This window comes from Garra rufa, chromosome 23 (assembly GCF_049309525.1).
Source record: "Garra rufa chromosome 23, GarRuf1.0, whole genome shotgun sequence".
NCBI lineage: Eukaryota > Metazoa > Chordata > Actinopteri > Cypriniformes > Cyprinidae > Garra > Garra rufa.
Window position 1 is genome coordinate 4,865,782 of NC_133383.1, and position 21,126 is coordinate 4,886,907.

At 31.1% G+C, this 21,126-nt stretch overlaps 1 protein-coding gene across 1 annotated transcript in view; it reads right to left on the minus strand.

Moving 5' to 3' along the window:
- Positions 1–21,126, minus strand: part of naa25 (N-alpha-acetyltransferase 25, NatB auxiliary subunit) — a 29,697-nt gene that overhangs the window by 2,620 nt on the left and 5,951 nt on the right. Inside the window, exons 4-23 of the mRNA XM_073829376.1 lie at positions 21,000–21,118; positions 18,702–18,776; positions 18,505–18,612; positions 18,347–18,425; positions 15,959–16,070; positions 15,730–15,819; positions 15,413–15,585; positions 15,214–15,326; positions 13,413–13,620; positions 12,894–12,983; positions 12,624–12,804; positions 6,418–6,517; positions 6,172–6,323; positions 5,963–6,088; positions 5,643–5,886; positions 3,919–4,048; positions 2,559–2,624; positions 2,157–2,254; positions 1,958–2,068; positions 1,688–1,834 (exon numbers count right to left, since the gene is read on the minus strand). Of these exons, the coding sequence (XP_073685477.1) occupies positions 1,688–1,834; positions 1,958–2,068; positions 2,157–2,254; positions 2,559–2,624; positions 3,919–4,048; positions 5,643–5,886; positions 5,963–6,088; positions 6,172–6,323; positions 6,418–6,517; positions 12,624–12,804; positions 12,894–12,983; positions 13,413–13,620; positions 15,214–15,326; positions 15,413–15,585; positions 15,730–15,819; positions 15,959–16,070; positions 18,347–18,425; positions 18,505–18,612; positions 18,702–18,776; positions 21,000–21,118 (2,522 nt within the window). The remainder of the gene's footprint in view (positions 1–1,687; positions 1,835–1,957; positions 2,069–2,156; positions 2,255–2,558; positions 2,625–3,918; positions 4,049–5,642; positions 5,887–5,962; positions 6,089–6,171; positions 6,324–6,417; positions 6,518–12,623; positions 12,805–12,893; positions 12,984–13,412; positions 13,621–15,213; positions 15,327–15,412; positions 15,586–15,729; positions 15,820–15,958; positions 16,071–18,346; positions 18,426–18,504; positions 18,613–18,701; positions 18,777–20,999; positions 21,119–21,126) is intronic.

Consider the following 21,126-nt stretch of genomic DNA (forward strand, 5'->3'; position numbering starts at 1 on the left):
ATATATATATATATATATATATATATATATATATATATATATATATATTTTTTTTTTTTAAGACTAAATTCTTAAGTTTTGTTATAGCGGTCTTTTCTTAAATTTGGTTTCCTAAAATAAAAGAATCAAACAGATATAAATTATATTATAATTACGACAATTAACTTGAAACAACCCTAATAAATTGATTACATTATAAGTTTTAAGTCATAAAATTTAAGGTGAAAATCTTTCATTTGCATTTTTTAGTTGTTATAACACTCATATAAAACATAACATACAAAATATTCTTAACCTTTTTTTAAATAAAACGTTTTAAATGAAGAAAAACAAACACAAAGTTTTATAATTGAACTTAAATTATACAAAAATCATTGTAAAAAATGTAATACATTTTTTTAAAACTTAAATTAATTTATTAAAATTACAACAGTTAATTTGAAAAAACCCAATAAATGTATTAAATAATTGTTTTTAAATACAATTATTTTAAGAAGACTGAATTCTTCTTAGGTTCTGTTATTATAGTGTTTTTGGGAATAAAAAACATTCTTAACATTTTTCCTTAAACAAAACCATTTAAAAACTATATAAAAATTATATAAATTATATGTGACCCTGGACCACAAAACCAGTCTTAAGTCGCTGGGGTATATTTGTAGCAATAGCCAAAAATACATTGTATGGGTCAAAATTATTGATTTTTCTTTTATGCCAAAAATCATTAGGATATTAAGTAAAGATCATGTTCCATGAAGATTTTTTGTAAAATTCCCACTGTAAGCATATCAAAATGTAATTTTTGATTAGTAATATGCATTGTTAAGAACGTAATTTGGACAACTTTAAAGGTGATTTTCTCAGTATTTAGATTTTTTTGCACCCTCAGATTTTCAAATAGACATATCTCGACCAAATATTGTCCTATCCTAACAAACCATTCATCAATAGAAAGCTTATTTATTAAGCTTTCATATGATGTATACATCTCAGTTTTGTAAAATTTAACCTTATGACTGGTTTTGTGGTCCAGGGTCACACATTATAATTACAACAATTGACTTAATACAACCCAATAAATTCATTAAATGATGATTTTAAGTCATAAAATCAAGATAATGAAAATTCAAGATGATTCTCCTCAAAAATTTGTATTCTTTAGAAATTCCTAAAACATACTCAGAAAACAATGTACAAAATATTTGTAACCTTTTTTTAATTATAATTAAACGTCAAAAAAAAAAATATATATATATATAGACAGAGAGAGAGAGATTTTTAAATAAATGATTAAAAACTTAAATTATAAAAAAATCATAAAAAAAAACTTCAATTAAAACTATATATTACAAAACATAATTTTTATTAACCTAATAAATTCATTAAAAGATTGCTTTTAAATAAAATTATTTAAAACTATATTACAATTACAACATTATTTTGAAATAACCTAATAAATTCATTATATTACTGTTTTTAAATATATTGTTTAAGAAAACGATAAATGTGGCTATTGAAAATGAACCAAAATAAAATGAAAGAGCTACATATAAATATTAAAAGAAAAACTGACAAAAGCACATAAAAACTTAAAATGAAAATAAAAAAGCTAATTTAAAGTATAAATAAATACTATAATTGTATATAAAGAACACTGGACCAGACTTGGTGACTTTTTGAGGTTCACCTCAGACTGGGTTTGTCCCTCCAGACTGAGTTCTCCCAGCTTCAGCGCCGTCAGGTTGGTCTCCTGGCTCTTGATGTGCTCCAGCGCCTGGTTGAGGAGACTCTGCAAGCTGCCGCTGAACTCCTGATAGGCCGAGAGCACCGGCGGCTGTGTGGGAGACATAAATCAGCACATAAACAAGACTGACCCACATTCCCTCCAACCCTACACAGCATAAATATTGACTCGGAAGAGACTGAGAGGTTCAATAGAGATCAGAGGCGTGACTACCGTTACAGTGCTGGTTTCTTTTTTCTTTTTCTTCTTCTTCTGTAAACTGGACTTTAAGGGCCGGAGGACGCTTCCACAGTAATTACACACCCATAGGACGATACAAACAGTCTGGAAACAACAGTTAAGCATGAATTATTTTTTAATTTCTTAAGAGAGTCATGTATTCTCTTAAATTTAGGGATGGAGGGCGACTCACTTCAACAAAGTAGACTAGATTCTCCAGGAAAAAGTGTTGCGTTTTGCTTTGACTGTCTTTTACTTCTATTAGATCGCCTTTACATTTTTCCAAAATATCTGGAAAAGGACACAGAAAAAAAGTCAACATATTTAACTTTTGTAATGTGAATTATGTATCAGGATTTGACTGGATGATTAAAGTGGGCTGAATAATAATAATAATAATAATAATAATAATAATAATAATAATAATAATAAGTCTGCTCACATAGACTTGGTTACATCAACAGAAAAGAAATAATTTCAGAAACAGACAATTAATTTGACTGAAAATAACCAATATTGATCTAAAACAATGTCATCTAATAAAAAAAAATGCGACAAATTAAACGCAAAAATATTGGAGCAGTTTCAAACATACCTTGAAGTTGTACTGCTAAAGACTTGAAAAGATTAGATATTTGCGTTTGAAGCTCTGCTGATTCATCTGAAAATACAAGAGGACGAAATTATTAATGTAATACAATCAAGTCAAATTAAATTGAAGGATTAAAAATATAATAAAAATAATGTAAAAACAATGTGACAATGTAATGTTAGTATATACATAAAGTAAATTGTATAATTTACTAAATATATGTAATATAAAACTACATAATATAACAATATAATAGGATTATCGAATTCATGAATAATGTAATCTATAAATAGTATAATTTTATAAATATAATATGCAATATAAAATGAAACTATAAAATAATATAGGATAAATAAGGTTAACCATATATAAATTACAATGTAATCATATACAATAAAATAAGAATTAATATAATATACAAATAACGAATAATAATAATGAATAGTATAATTTAATAATATAACACAATAGGAATAACAAAAGATTAAAAAATAATTAAAATACATAATGTAATATATAAATAATATAATATAATACAATATAATATAAACGAAGGATTAAAAATATAATATAACATTACATAATGTAACAATATGTAATAAATTAATAATATACAATCAATGTAAATATATAACTATTTAATTATATATAATAAGTAGTACAATTTAATCAATAGAATATGCAATATAAAATAAAATATAATATATAATAGGATAAATGAAGGATTAAAAATATAATATAAAAATTACATAATGTAATATATAATAATTAAATAACATTAATCATATATAATTAATAGTATAATTTAATAAATAGAATATGCAATATAAAATAAAATAAAAATATAATATATAATATAACGAAGGATTAAAAATATAATTTAAAAATTACATAATGTAGTATATAATAAATGAATTATGTATAATTAATATAAAACATATATAAATAATTAATAAATTAAATAGTATAAATAAAAAAAATAGAACATGCTATATAAATAACATTATGGGATAAATGAAGGAATTAAAATATAATATAAAAATTACATAATGTAATAATATATAATAAAGTAATAATATATAATAAACAAATAATATATAAATAATTAATTAATAATAATATAATACATAGTATAATTTAATAAATAGAATATGTAATATAAAATAAAATTATAATATAATATAATAATTATTTACTTTTTTTTTGAGTAGGATCTTATACGTTTAAATCTTTTTCAGGCCAGAAAAAAAAAATCACAAATTTAAAATGGATTTTAACAGAATAAATACGCTAACATTTGTCATGAAATGAAACAGGATTGCTAAGCAGATGAATGCTGTACATAAGGTGTAACGTAACAAACCCAGGCCGGCGGTCTCAAGCTCGTGGAGGTGCAGAGGAAGCTGTAGGGAGAAGAGCTGACACTGACAGCAACCGCTGGACAGAGCCTGAGCCAGACGAGTCGCCACTGGACCCAGAAACGGGTACTGACGCTGTCAACCACAACATACAGACATTATCAATGGACTGGCCTTCCTTTATATTCAATATATGTTCTGAAAAGTGTTTTAAAACACAATCAAAACTCATGGTATTTTTATTTTATTTTATATTAATGTATTTATTTTTGTTAGTGTTTAATATTGTAAACAAAAAGTAGAAAACCATAAAATAAAACAAATTATTACTTTTATTCATCAGCGTTGTTACTGTAACTAAATCTATTAAAAATCACTTTTCTTATTCTAAATAAAATTAAATCTAACTAAATGAAAATTAGAAATGTCTTGGCAACTGAAAACAAGTACAAAAATTACTAAAACGAACATAGAACAAAGATAAATGGGAATAACATATGAACTAATAAAAATGACAAAAGCACATTACAAAATTATTAAAATTGAAATGAAAACTGAAAATATAAAAGGTTATTTAAAATATTAATGATATAAAAAACCCAAACCGAAAAAAAAAAAACAAATTAAGAAATTAAAAAAAAAATTAAAGCTAAATAGAAATATGAATACAAATGAAAATGAAAAATGTAAAAATGCACATCACAAAATGACTAAAACTTAAACAATAATATTGTAAAATATTATTAGTTTAAAATAATGGTTTTCTATTTTGATATATTTTAAAATAGAATTTATTACTGTGATGCAAAGCTGAATTTACAGAAATTAATCTGATTTAGTACTTCTATTATCAATGTTGGAAACATTTGTGTGTTAAAAAGTTAACAAGAACAGCATTTATTCAAAATGGAAATATTTTCTAACAATATAAGTCTTTGCTAATCATTTTTCACATTCATTTTAACACATACCTGCTAAATAAAAATATGAATTTAAAAAAAATATATAAATAAATACATATATACTGACCACAAACTTAAATAGTAGTTAATATTGTTAAAGAAAGATTTATTTTCCAAATAAACACTGTTTAAACTTTTTATTTAATAAACAATACTGAAAAAAAACTTAAACTAAAATAAATGTAAAAATAAAAACAAAACTAGAACTAAATATGTATTATTTTTCTTCACCATTTGTTAACCACAACTATTAAAATTGAAAATATATGCACATATATAAATGCATATTAAAAAAAAGATAAATAAATATGTAACACAGGCTCCAATAAAATATTAAGCAGCAAAACTGTTTTCAACATTGATTTCTGAAGGATCATGTGATACTGAAGACTGGAGTAATGATGCTGAAAATTCAGCTTTGCATCACAGGAATAAATTACATTTTAAAATGTATTCTAATAGAAAACAGTTATTTTAAAGTGAAATAATATTTCACAATATATCTGTTTTTTATGCATTTTTGATCAAATGAATGCAGCCTTGATGAGCATAAGAAACTTATTTTAAAAAACAATAAAAAGCTTACTGATCAAAAACTTTTGAACTGCATGTGTTTACATTTAATTATTAAAAGCACAATATTGCATGCATTCAATTCATTTAATGTTATAAAATGATGCTTATAGTTATATGGAGCAGGATTTTTGACCAATGAGAAAAAAAAACTTGTTAATTGCATTTGCTAAACGGTCTGTAACGGTTCTGACCTGCAGCTGTTTTTCCGTGAACTGGGTGGCCTGGTTTATCGTGTTTTCTAGCTGTGAAAGCAGTGACTGTAGTGAAGACGGTTTGGCCGCCACTCCGTTTTCAGCCGTTTTCTCAGAGTTACGTGTTGTGGGCGGGTGAGTCAGCGCAGAGATGCAGCCAATCAGACGCAGCGTGAGCGACCGCAACCTCAGCCACAGGGTCTCGTCCTCTAGAGAGCGCTGCTTGTGCTCCTCATTCAGCTGCCTGCAGTTTGTGATCATTATTAAAACATATGCATGCTTAAAACGTGTGATAGTTCAGGAGGATGCTCTCATCGTACCGGTCCTTAGGGTCCCAGCCGACCAGGACAGTCAGGTCACGGTTGTCCCTTAAGTTGCCCCACGGGATGTCATCCTCTTCCGGACACAGAGACATTGATTTTATGCTCTCCTCTAGAGAAGATGATCTGAGCAATGAAAAAAGCAACAATGTGTCAAAATAATCACTAAAAACGTAGAAAATACAACTGGTAAAGATAAAGTGACTAACATGTCGGCTTCCAGAAAGAGGTCCAGCAGCATCCTCTCCGTGCGCACCTGGGCAAAGTGCAGCGAGTGATTGAGACGGTTCCTGAAGGCGATGAATTCAGGGATTTTCTCAAAAGCACCGTACTTATATGCTTGAATAATGTATTCTGAGGTCTGCAGGAATACAGGAACAGAAGGAGTGTGATGACAACGGTCATTTTGGGGAGATTTAGCACATGAAGTGTTGTTGGACAGAATGGTAACGTACATCTTTCTGGTTTGAGTGAAAAAACCTGAGGGAGAAGTTACAAGATTGGGAAGCAGCAGCAAACTGGCCCAAAGACTCTGCATAGCGGGTCAATAAATACCTGAATGAAGACAAAACCAAATTATTTTAAAAACATTAGATTGCATGCTTTGTACAGATTTAACCTAATATGACATTCTGTCATGCATTAACAATGTCAAGTCGCTTTTATTTATATAGCGCTTTTAACAATACAGATTGTGTCAAAGCAACTTCAAAGTATTCAAACAGGACAATAGTGTGTAAGTAATGCATTATTGTAAACAATCAATTTTCAGTTAAAGGCAGTTTATCAGTGAATTCAGTGATATCATCGTCAGTTCAATTCAAATAGTATAGGATATCGCTGGAAAGAGTCCCCAACTAAGCAAGCCTGAGGCGACAGCGGCAAGGAACCAAAACTCCACAGGTGACAGAGATGGAGAAAAAAACCTTGGGAGAAACCAGGCTCAGTCGGGGGACCAGTTCTCCTCTGGCCAGACGAAACCAGCAGTTTGTAACAATGTCTGATTGCAAAGAACTCATCAGGTTCCCGTGGTGTAGCACCGATGGCCGTGTAGGTGGCGAGGTTCTCATTGATGTGATTTAATTCCAAAAACTTAATTTTTATCAATTTGATTATGAAAAGTACACTATGATATTAATGGCTTAATATCTGTGAACTTCTTGTTTTTTTCCTGTATTAGAACAAATTGTATTCGTTTTATTATTTATTTACTTGGTACACAAGGCAATCAACTTTTATTTACTTAATTTCTTGGTGTGTTTAAACAAACAAAAAAAAAAAAAAACATTTATACATACATAGGGATACATATATATTATATATACATAAATGTATATATCCATTAAAATAGTTAACTGAAATAAAACAGGTTTAAGTACTAAAATAAACATTTTTTTTATTTTATTTTAAATATTACATAAAACACACACACACACACACACACACACACACATATATATATATAAAAATATATATTTTCCATAAAGAGTTAAAAACAAAAATTAAAAATAGTTAAGTGAAACATCAAATATAAAAATTAGATAAAAAAACTTAAACATGTCTTATTTCAGTTATATATAGAATTTTAATTTAAATTTAAGTACAAAAATTAAAAACTGAAAAAAAATAAAAGCTAAATAGAAATATGAAATATTACAAAAGAACATTTTAAAAGCATATACAATTACTACAACTTAAACTAAAATAAATATAAAAATACAAATACAAAATAAAACTAAATATTTATTTTTCTTCACCAGTGTTAGTAACAAAACTATCAAAACGGCTTCTGTTAGTTCAAAATTGAAAAGATGAAATAATTTAAATATTGATATATAAAACGTATATACATTTTAATATATACATTTATTTCTTTATTTTTAATGTGCATTTATATATGTATATAGGGCTGGGCGATATGGCAAAAATGTAATCTCGATAACTTTTTTCCTATATTGAACAATAACGATATAGATTTCGATATAATCTGTTGATGTTGCCAGCTTTAAAATAGTATCCCAACAATGACTAAAGCCACAAAAATTTAATTACATTTTAAAGTATAGTTTATTAACAAAAACAGATTACAGATTTTGCCTTAATTAAAACAACTTACTAAAATAAATTTAAAAAATAAAAGTTGTGACAGAGTATGGTAAATAAGAGTTAATGTACAAAATGTAAACATAAAATTATTGTAAAAACAATTTGTAACACAATTATTTATTTATTATTATTAAAACAACTGTTTATTTTCTCTATTATAGGTTGAGCTATTTGAATTAGAGGCAACCACTGCATTTTGAAACAATCTACAGTATAAATAACAAAAAAAATTACGACACAGCTCTTTCTTAATCATATTAAGTGCAGACAATTCAGCCATAATCAAAGTAGGCTACTCTCTCATTATTCAAAGTGCAAATAGAGACGGAATATTTCAAGCATGATACAGAGCTATAGACATACACAACCTATCATAGCCTACATACTGATAACAGCCTAGATATGTCATGTAGCCTAATTTGCGTGCATTGGGGAGTCACTCTCTAAACAAGGGGGATTAAAATTGCTTTTGAATGCGCGTGCGTGTTTTGCCTTCGGTTTCAGTTTTAACAATTTTAACAGGTCACTTTTCAGATAGCCAAACCACTTATATACAGGGTTTCTGCAGGATTTTCAAATCTTATTTAATGCCTTTTAATGCCCTTTTTAATGCCATTTCTAACATTTTTAATGCCATACGCAACCAATAACTTAACACGGCTGTGTATGAATGTGTGAATATTATAATGCATTTTTTTTCATGCGGTCTTACAATGAGGCAACAATGAACATACATTACTCTGCTGAACATAATTAGAAATGGATCAGGAGACAGCTTAAAATGTCAGCGTTTATTTGCAGAGTTCAAAATTTCAAATATCAATTCTGAACAGAAAAATTTCAGAAACTTTGAACTCTTAACTCTTAAAACTGGCCGTCCTTAAAAAGTCACACAATTTTGGACCGGCCAGAAGCAATTACCAAACTGCTTCCGTGTTTATCACTTCGCGACAGTGAATCAAAGTTATTAACTATACAGGCTACATTCAAGATAAATTGGTAATATTTGTTTCTTCAACACTATCTAAAGTTTTAATGCCTGTATAAAACAATTTAATGCTTTTTAAATGCCATTTAAGGCCTTAATTTTCGCAAAATCAATTTAATGACTTTTAATGCTTTTTAATGCCCCGCGGAAACCCTATAACGCAGTGGTTCTCAACCTTTTTTGGTCCAGCGCCCCCCTACCCATTATTCAGGTCCCTCACCGCCCCATCAAATAAATCATAGTCTAATTGTCCTCAATGAATATTAAAATTGATAGTTATTAGTATTTTGTGTTTATAATATGACTGTTATTATATTTATAGCAATTCAAATGTATGGGGTCATTACAATTTTTACGAAATTAATTTAAGGATGCATTGAATTGATCATTTTTTTACAGTAAATTATATATATTAAAAAAACATTAATAACATTCATTTGCAGTTTTTAAGCAAATTGGTGATTTTCATTGCTACAGCTTCAGTGTTTTTGTGATGCTGATATACTTTATTGCCCCAAATTTAAAAAGACTAAATAAAAATTCCTGTTTAGAACATATCCAAAAGGACATTTTTACATAAGTGATTTTAGTTTGTTCTTCCATTTCTGGAACTCTTGAACACCCTTTTTACTGCTGTGGTTGTCTATGTTTGGATATTTTCAATTAGCTTTCAGTAAAAAATATAGTAAAAAATATCCCTTGGAAAATACCCTGCTTTTTGAGAATATATTGAATTCCCTTTTTTCTGAGATAGTAGACATGGTTAATTTTGTGGGTAATACCACATTTACACATGCAAATGGAAGAAATGTAAACTCTACTATATTTCACAATTTTTAGAATATTTAAAAGTTTGCTTACAAATACCTTAAAGAAAACTAAGTACAACACTAAAAGTTGGGATGTTTTGTAAAATGATAAAATCTATGATTTGTTAATTCTATTTAACTTTTATTTGATTGACAACATTACAAAGAAAAGAAAAGTCACAAAAGTGCAACACACTCCAAAACAATTATAATAAAAGTGAAAAGGTTATAGAATAAGCTAATCTGTTTTGAAACAGTTGACAGGAGGCAGGTGAATTGATAATAGGTGAGGGGATCATCTTTGGGTATAAAAGGAGCTTCTCAGTCTTTGCAAGCAAAGCTAGATCGTGGCTCAAAATTTGTTTATATTAACAAAAATTTGTTGGCCAGTGTAAACATTGGAATTTGTTTCTTTGTACTTCAGTCAATTAAATAAATGTTAAAGAGATCAAATTACATATTCTTGATTTTATGGCATTCAGCATGATTTCTGAAAGATCATGTGACACTGAAAGCTAGAGTAATGAAGCTTAGCATAAGAGGAAAACACATTTAAAATATATTCAATTAAAAAAGCTTTTTTAATGGTATATTTTTTTTAAACAAACAAATGCAACCTTTGTTTATTCATCCATTAAAAAATCTTATTTGCCTTTTTTAATAGTAATGTATATTTTATTTATAATATATAGGCTATTTTAAAAGCATGTAACCTATCTAAACCCAAATATAACAGCCCACATTAGCCCGTACATACTTTTATTTCAAATATATGTAATTGAATGCCACATGACATTCATGACATATTTGATTTGACTGGGCTTGAAATATCATTATCATTAGTTTCCCAAGGAGCAAAAAAGCAACGTGCAGTAAAAATTAGGTTGGGCTATTATTTGTGAGCTTTGAATACATTCTTTAAAAATTTGGCATTTAAATCATTTGGCAAACAAAAAGCTTTCATATTATTTTTTTTTTCTAAACAAGAAAAAGCATCTCATGCTTGACCGTGACTATTGTAAACTAGCAGCCAGCTAACACTTAAGGTCATTGCACACATTGAGTCCGAATTTTTCGCACGTTAAAAAATAAATACCTCACGTTATGTTAATCACACTTGCACACTGCCTCCAAATTTTTCGTCCGTCATAAAAAATTGCGGATCGGGGTTGATTTTTTGCATTTTCGCATCTGTAGCAAGCATTTTGAGAGGTGTTTTGACAGTTCAGAGCCACCGTACAAGCGAACGCCAAAATCCAGAATTGCGTCTGTCAAGTTCATCCACTTTGTCCCGCAGCACAAAGCACTGTAAAGGTCCTTGTATGCTGAGTTCGCAAAAAGTAGTGGTCTTCTTTATATTATGTGGCTCCAGTAATGCTAGCAAAGCATCAAAGATTACTGACATCCTGAAATAAACTCTGAATCACCCGGGATAATCCCGCAGTTTATTAATAAGGAGGTGCGCCTTAAAAGTATTCCCTCACTCCTCTGTATCTGTTTCTTTTTTTAAGAAGAGTGTGGACAACATCGTTCTATTTCGTCGGACTCAGTGTGCAAGGTTTCTGTGCGTAACGAATTTTTAGGATTACGAATACGAAATAACGTATACGAAAATTTCGGACACAGTGTGCAATGACCTTACACTGCTACACTGGCCGCGAAAGGCGCAACAAGTTGCGTTAAAGCACGTAGATCCCGTTATAATGAGTCATTCAGTAACTGAGCGCGAGCGCTACAGTAAACGCATTCCGCGCACTTATGCTGCAGACAAGTTGACAAATAGATACAGAAAGTGCGCTTTGATGCATCCAGTGTAGAAATGGCATTAGGATGTGGCAGACCATTTTCTTCTGCAAATTTTAGCTCAAACTTATTCGGTTTAAACTCGTCTTAACCAAACGCCCCCCAAAACCACCTCAGCGCCCCCCTTTCAAAATTATTGCTTTCAGCGCCCCCCGAGGCTCTCCCAACGCCCCCTGGGGGGCGGTACCGCCCCCGTTGAGAAACACTGCTATAACGGAACCCTATATATAACCCTATATAACGGAATTCGTGCTACCTTTTTTTTCTCCCGACAATTTCAACATCTTTGGATAATAACTCAAGGTTAGTTTCACTTTGGTCGCTGCTTCCACTCTCTTTTTCTTTTTTTTGTCGTCCTGTGTTAAGTTTGCTTTGCAAAGTGCGGTAGGAAATGAACTTTGTACTTTGACGAGCACACGCACGCTGCACGCTGATTGGCTGTTGTCGCATATTTCTGCTGTGTGATTGGCTCTTAGATTAATCGATATCGAGCAAAAAATGTCTAGAGCTTATCATCGTTATTAACATAAATTTTATCGTGATTCGATATATTTTTTTATCGGCCCAGCCCTATATGTATATATAATTTAAGATAGATAGATAGATAAATAGATAGAGAGATAGAGAGAAATACCCTTTCAAATAGTTAACATTTACTAAAATTACTAAAACTGAAATAAAATAAAATGAAAGCTAAACAGAAATATGAAATATTACAAAAGAAAATTTTGTACTGACTAAAATAAATAAAAATAAAAACAAACAGGTAATACAAAATATTAATAAATACTATAATAGTATATAAATAACACTATGTAAACTCTATTTTTCACTCAAATCTTGGTTACATCAGAAACCAAACAATATTTCATGTATGCAATTAATATGCTATATTAAGTATAAAACTTGCAACTGTAATAAAAAAAAAACACGTTTCTATAAGATATGTTCTTACCCTATGGTGTCGTGCTGGACGTGCTTGGCATCCAGGCTGGAATAAAGATCTACCACTGGCTCAAAAGCCCCCAGACGGCAGTACAAAAGCAAAAGCAGCAGTTTGAATTGAGCGTTGGAGGAACTGTGGGATAGACCTTCCTCTAACATCCCCAGAGACTGCCACAACATGTTCTGATCGCCTACAACACAGACATAGCACTTGTTCATCATTGATATGAAAACATGAATGTCTTCAATAAAACGGATTGTCAAAGAGGAGCAAACTCACCTGTCTCTATCCACAGGTCTATATATACATGAGCCGCCATGAGACAGTACATATCTGAGAACTGTAGCTCTGTTTTTAAACAGGACTTCCCTAGAACAAAAAGAAAACAGGAGACGGTAAGACTGCTGCAAAAGCCAACATTAAAGTAAAGTAAATATTAGACACAGAAGGGCTGTACGATTACAACAAAAATCATAATTGTTGATTATTCCCTTGAAATTGTAATTGCCATTATTAATTACAATTATCTCAATTTAAATTGATTGATGTTTTAAATTGCTTTATACCATTGTTTGAAGAAACTGCATGCCAAATTTCATATAAAAATAAAAAAACGAGCTGTTGTTTTTTTGTTGTAATCGCGGCTTTAAATGATTACGCAATCGTAGCATACGTAACTGTGATCCCGATAAGAAATTCGATTAATTGTGCAGCCCAAAGGCACAGGCATTATAGTGGACTATGTCATGTGAAAAGGAAGAAATCATAATAGTTCAACCTGCCTAGTCATCTGCTTACCGAACTGTAAGCCGTGCCGGTAATGTGCCTTCAGTTCTTTGATGAGGCCCAGTTTGCCCTCTGTGTTGAGCGCGTGCTGTAGACCCAGACCACGGCTCAGCTGAGTCACACACAGATGTCTCTGCAGAGCTCGTGTGTCTCCTGGAAGAGCAAAGCCATCCTCTCCTGGAGAGCCCAGTGGCACGGCCTCCATCAGCCTGTTGATGAACTAAGAGTCACAAGAAAGTTAGTATATACAGTCAAGCACCATTGTGGAAAAAAGTATTACTCATCTTTTATTTACATTTGAACAAAAAGTGGCATGTCCAAAATTATTCATACCCTTCTCAATAATCATATATGTTGATTTTTACCTTTTATGGGCATTTCTACCTTTATAAGGCCATTTTTTTTCTAGCCTAACTAAATGTATGCATCATCTTTTGTGTCAAATTCTTAAATGTAATCAATAAATTTAAGACACAATATGGCTGTTACTGATCAAATGAAATCAGGATCAACAAAATTTGTGTTTGCGATGCAGTGGTGGCACAGAACCTTATGCATTTGTGCCACTAAATAGGTAATTGTGACTTTTAATCTCACAATTTTGGCTTTTTTCTCAGAATTGAGTGACAAACACGCAATTTAGATTTTTTTTCCCCTTAGAATTGAGTGATAAAGTCAGAATTGCGAGATATAAATGTGCAATTCAGAGAAATAGTGTCGCAATTCTAAGAAATAAAGTATAAACTCACAACTGTGACTTTTTTTCTCAGAATTGCGAGTTTATATCTCGTTACAAAAGAGATATATCTATATAAACTAGCAATTTTTTTTACCCTCAAATTTGGACTTTATAACTTGCAATTTCCGAGCTTATATCTTTCAATTCTTAGAAAAAGACAAACTCACAATTCTTCAACTCACAAAAAAGGTCAGAATTGCAAGATTTAAACTCTCATTTGTGAGGAAAAAAGTTAGAATTGTGAGTTTGTCTTTTATTATGTCTAGTTATAAAGTCAGAATTGCGAGATTATCTCAATACATTATATCTATATCTTGCAAATGCGAGTTTAAATCCCGCAATTCTGACTTTATACCTTGCAATTGAGTTTATATCTTAATTCTGAGAAAAAAAAAAAAGTATTTTTTTTCAGCGGCGGAAATGGGATTCCATAGAATCTGCATCTGAAGTAGCATTTGATGCATTTACAGATTGTTTAATGCAGGACATGAATGCAATTTAAACCAAAGACTATAGAATACCCAAGACATGTCACTCGTATAGTTTTGAATGGGGAAAAATGTAACATTCATTATGGCCGCGAAGCCCCGCCTTCTTAGTGAAAGAGCCAATCGTTGATTAGTAAAGTCAGCGCGTCACTGCAGCTGCCGTTAGAAGTCCCGGTTGCTATAGAAACAATCGTCGCTCTAAGACGTGCGCTCAGAACTGTGCATGCGCACTGGCTCATTTAGCTGGAAAAATAAGCAGTTTGTTTAAGGAGCACAAGGAACCATATTTATGAGGCAGTCCTTGTTGGATTTCTTTGGAGATTTAAAATATGAAATTTAATCGTAAGCTTGGTGAACAGTTTTGGAGAATTTGATGTTTCCCCATTCAAAGAGATAGGAGCTGCACTTAGCGTATCAAAGATGGCCGCAGAGTGACATGACTTGCCTTAAAGGGACTTTGATTTAAACTGCAGTGGCAAACAAAACATTCAATATACATCATGTACACATGTATAAAAATGATTTTTCTTATTTTGTGTGAGGTGATCTATGGTGATGCGATAATCTTGCATCTCGTTGTGTTTACCTGCACATGTTGGTCAGGTGCGAGAAGATCCAGAAAGATCTTCAGGTCCGTAATGCAACATGGCTTGTCTCCAAACTTCACAAAGAACTGGAACATGAGCTCAAGAGGTTCACCTGCATCATGGTGGGAAAATGCATGAGAAACATACAGCAAACACGCAGCCTGTATTATGTGTAAAGCATCCTGACTCATCCTGTACCTAGCTGCGGTGCTTCAGGACAGCTGCGCTCTCTGAGCCGTCTGATGAGCTCCAGACGGGCCAGGTATGGCCCTCTCAGGTGCTTGGACTCCTTCGCTTCTTCTGTGGCTATTCGGTCCTGCATGAAGCTGATGGCCTGGGATACAGAGGTGTGCACCTCCCCTTCTGCAGAACTGCAGTTGTGAGGAGAAAAAAACAAAAAAAAACAAACAAAAAAAAAACAGCATGCATGAGACTGCGAGACAGGATGTGTTCAAAATAGCGTACTACTTTCTAGTATGCAAACTGTGCACAATATGCATGGAATATCCACTTACTGAGCTCCTTCTTGCGGAGCTGTCCAGCTCTGATCAATGAGGTGGAATAAAGAGTCGAAATACAATAAGTAGAACTGCCAGTCGTCAGGGCTGTCGAGAGAAATATTAAACGATTAACATCATACGCACTAAAAATTCACTGATAAAATGACCAAATTTACTCAGAATGGGTTATTTATGTTAAATACATTCAAGAAACAGAAAGAACACTGATTAGTACTGGACTCACTTTTTTAGGAGGAGCTTGCAGGACAGTGCATTGCACTCGGTCCAGCGCTCCAGACGGCGGTACAGCATCATACATTTGTTCTCACGGCTCTGCAGTTCACTAGTCAACTTCTCTGAGGGAGAAAAAGCAAAACAAGATGACTAAGAGACAATAAATGTATAGATAGACATTTTACCCACTTCGCAATACCAGTCAAAAAGATTTTTAACGTTTTGATCCGAAGTAACCCCCAAAGTTTTGAAATATTTTTACTATTTAAAACAACTGTTTTCCATTTAAATATATTTTAAAATGTAATTTATTCCTGTGATTTCAAAGCTGAATTTTAGTATCATTACTACAGTCACATGATCCTTCAGAAATCATTCTAATATTCTGATTTGCTACTCAAAAACATTTATTATGATTATTATGTTGAAAACAGCTGAGTAGAATTCTTTCAGGTTTCTTTGATGAATAGAAAGTTCAGAAGAACAGCATTTATCTGAAATAGAAATCTTTTGTAACATTATAAATGTCTTTATCATCACTTTTGATACATTTAAAGCATCCTTGCTAAATAAAAGTATTAATAATATAAGAAATATAATTTCTTTCACAAAAAATAAAATATATATATATTATACTGACTCCAAGCTTTTGAATGGTATAGTGTCTAATGTTACAAAAGCTTTTCATTTCAGATAAATGCTGATCGTTGGATCTTTCTATTCATCAAAGAATCCTAAAAAACATACTCAACTGTTTTAAATATGGATAATAATAATAATGTTTCCTGAGCAATGTTTCTGAAAGAAATCTTTCTTATGCTCAAAGCTGCATTTGATAAAAATACTGAAAAACTGTAAATTGTTAATTCAATTTAAAATTTAAAGTTTTCTTTTGTAACATATTTATTAAAATGTAAGCTTCAAAGCTGAATAAAAGCTGAATTTTCAGTGTCTTCAGTGTCACAAACCTTCATAAATCATTCCAAAATGCTGATTTGCTGCTCAAGAAACATTTCATATTATTATCATTGTTGAAAACAGTTTTCAAGTTTCTGTTTCAGTTTTCAACAGTTTTTAAGTTTCTGCTTCATATTTATGTGGAAATTGTGATACTTTTTTCAGGGTTCTTTGATGAATAGAAAGTTCACAGAACAGCAATTATTTGAATCAGAACCCTTTGTAACATTATAAATGTCTTTACTGTGACTTTTGATCATTTTAATGCATTCCTGCTGAATAAAATATTTAAAAAAAAATATTTTCTTACAAAAAAAAATCTCATTGAGCAAACTGATACATTTTTGAACGATAATGTATATTTAGTTATTTGACGTAGGTGTAAACTATAATCTATGGAAGCTTGTTTCTACAATGAACCAAAAAAATAAAGGCAACTATGACATCTGCTCTTTTATTCTCACAATTCTGACTTCATATCTTACAATTCTAAGATTTATCTGAGAGTTGCAAAATATAAACTTAGAATTCTGACTTTTTCCTTGCAAGTCCAAGTTAACATCTTACAACTATAAAAAAATAAATGATAAATAAAGGTAATTGTGACTTTTCATCGTTCAATTGCAAGTTCATAGCTCACAGTTCTGACTCGATATCTTGCAATTCTATTTTTTTCCTAAGAATTGCAAAATATACATTTTGTTCCAAGTTTCCATATGTGACCCTGGACCACAAAACCAGTCATAATGGTAATTTGTTTGAAATTGAAGATTGTTTGGATAGAAAAATATTTGGGTGAGATACAACTTTTTGAAAATCTGTAATCGGAGCATGCAAAAAAAAAAAAAAAAAAAAAATCAAAATACAGAGAAAATCGCCATAGCAATGCATATTGCTACTCAAAAATTTAATTTTCATATATTTACAGTAGGAAATGAACAAAATTTCTTCATGGATCATGATCCTAACATCCTAATGATTTTTGGCATAAAAGAAAAATCAGTAATTTTGACCCATACACATATTGCTAATAAAATATACCCGAGCTACTTACGACTGGTTTTGCAGTCCAGGATCACATATAGCAATGGTTAAAAAATAAAAAGGCAACTTTTTAAATCTCTCAATTTTTTCTCACATTCCAAGTTCATGTCTCACAAATCAGCTTTTATATCCTGAAATTTAGAGACAAAACAAGTCAGAACTGTAAGAGAGAAAGTCACAATTATCTTTTTTTTTACCCTTTGTTGGAAACAAGCTTTAATAATAACACGCTGTTTATATATGAAGAAAAATCCCCATGTGTTGGTAAATGCTGTTCTTTTTTTACACGCTTCTCATCTCTGGTAACTGACAGCACGTCACGCATGCAACACAAAGACATTTAACTGGAAACAACCCAGAATATTCCTTTGAAGAACACACATTGTTTTCTCCTCACCTCCGAGTGGCCCCTGAACCACTTCCAGCGCCTCCACATATTTCCCTAAACGCTCCAAGATCATGAAGTACAGCTGGACCTGGAACAGCCGATGGAAAATGCATCATAAACTTCATACGGCTGAAATCAGAAACAGATTATCGATAGCACCATCCTACCTCGGCTTCTGCCTCTATTTTCTCCTCCTTTACCATTTTTTCCACCATACGCTCAGCCAGCGGCAGGAACATGGTCTGAGAGAGCTTTTCGTCTTGTGCTGAGACGGCCTGAAACACATATTGCATTGCTTATGTCCATTTATTTTGTTCTGCATGGGTTCATCTCTGAAACATATTGTTTATGTAAGTGACAGTACCTGCATCACCAAGCTCATAACCGACCAGAAGTAATAGGGGTTTTTGGGGACAATTTTATACAGCGCCATTCCAGCCTGTCAGAAGTGTGGAAAGACAAAAAGTCAGACTTTTAACATATACATATTTGTTTTGGAGGTTCGCGATTAATTACGCAGCACTATTAAAACTAAAAACTTGATATGGAATAGTGCAATTATCAAATCACAAAAGCTGGCATTTAAAGAGATAGTTCACCCAAAAATGAAAATTTGATGTTTATCTGCTTATCCCCAGGGCATCCAAGATGTAGGTGACTTTTTTTCCTCAGCAGAACACAAACGAAGATTTTTAACGAAAACCATTGCTGTCTGACAGTGATTTAATGGCAGTGGATGGGCACCAAACCTTTTAAAGTAACAAAAAACATGCCCAGACAAATCCAAATTACACCCTGCGGCTTGCGACTCTACATTGATGTCCTAAGACACGAAACATTTGGTTTTTGTGAGAATCTCAACAGTATTTATATCATTTTTTACCTTTGATACACAGCCACGTCAACTGTCATGAGGACGAGTTTAGAAACCGATCGTTTCGTGTCTTAGGACATCAAGCCGCAGGGTGTTATTTGGATTTGTTTGTGCATGTTTTTTGAAAAGGTTTGGTGCCCATCCACTGCCATTAAATCACTAACAGACTGCACCGGTTTTCGTTAAAAATCTTCGTTTGTGTTCTGCTGAAGAAACAAAGTCACCTACATCTTGGATGCCCTGGGGGTAAGCAGATAAACATCAAATTTTCATTTTTGGGTGAACTATCCCTTTAACTGAATAAATATATGCACTGCATGCTGCAGGAGTGTTTTTAATGTCTCAGAACGACTCGGTTCACAGTAAACGCTGTTTATCTCTGCTTCTGTCATGAGTCTGAGTCGCTAATTATGTGCATTTGAGAAAAAAAAAAAAAAAAAACTTCCTAAAATTGAAGTGTGCTTATAAAGCGGCTATTGTCAACCAAAGAGAAGCTTTAAGGGCCTGTGGTTTACCTCCAAAATAAAAGCTTGATGGTTTAACGTTTTAAAATGCAGAAACAAAGGGTGCCAAAAATATTAGTACTTTAAATTATAAGTAACTTTTTAATAAATATTAGATATACACTGCTGTTTAAAAGTTTGGGATCAGTTAGATTTAGTTTTATGCTCATCAAAAATGCAAAAAATAAAGTAAAATTATGAAATATTATTGCAATTTTTTTTTTTTTAATACACTTTAAAATATAATTTATTTCTGTGATGCAAGACTGAATTTTCTGCATCCTTACTCCAGTCTTATGTCACATGGACTTTCAGAAATCATTCTAATATGCTGATTTATTATCAGTGTTGGAAACAGTTGCTAAATATTTTTTTATTTTGGAACGCATTATATTTTTTTTTTCAGGATTCTTTGATGAATAAAGTTAAAAAGAACAGCATTTATTTAAAATACAAGTCTTTACCCTGACTTTTTATCAGTTTAACACATCCTTGCTGAATAAAAGTATTAATTTATTTCAAACAAAGAAAGAAAAAGAAAAAAACTGCCCCCAAACTGTGAACAAAAAAACTATTAAAAATTGCAATAATATTTCACAATATTAAGTTTTTTTCTGTATTTTTAACCAAATAAACACAGCCTTGATGAGCAGAAAAGTCTTAAAAAAAGTGAATATTAATATTTATTTTGTTTGTTGTTTATTTTTTATAACAACAATAATAATAAGGGCTCCCGGTACTGAAAAAATAAACTAACGCTTTATGGTTTGCCATAAACATTGTATTGCAAAATCAAATAAAATATTACCTTTTTATTTTACTGTGAATACAAATTGTACTACTACCTATTCTGTTTGATATATTTGCAATAATAAAAATAAATAATAATAATAATAATTGGTTTTGCACCAAAATAAAAGCTTAATGATTTTATATTATATATATATATATATATATATATATATATACATAAAAATTGTAATTAAGACAGACATAACTATTAATATTTTTATACTAGATTTTTAATTTTATAGTGAATAATAAATTGTAGTATTTTTTATTTAGTTTAATATTTTTATTTTGTAATAATGATAATACAAAATTAAATCAACTATAATAGTTATTATTACTACTACTACTACTTTTATTATTATTACAGTCATATTGATATATAATCTCAAATTTTGCATTTTGTTTGTGTTTACTGCCATGCCAGCTTCTGTGGCTATTTTAATTTAAAACAGGAAGTAATGACTGATGACATCAGAACGAACAAAAAGACAACCTGTTGCATTTTCTTGTACTCTCCGACCCGGGCGTAGGCCATGAAGAGGTGAGAGTGGTACTCCTCGCTCGTTGGAACTTTTCGGACTGCAGCTTCATAAAGCTTGGTCACTAACTCGGCTGTAGAA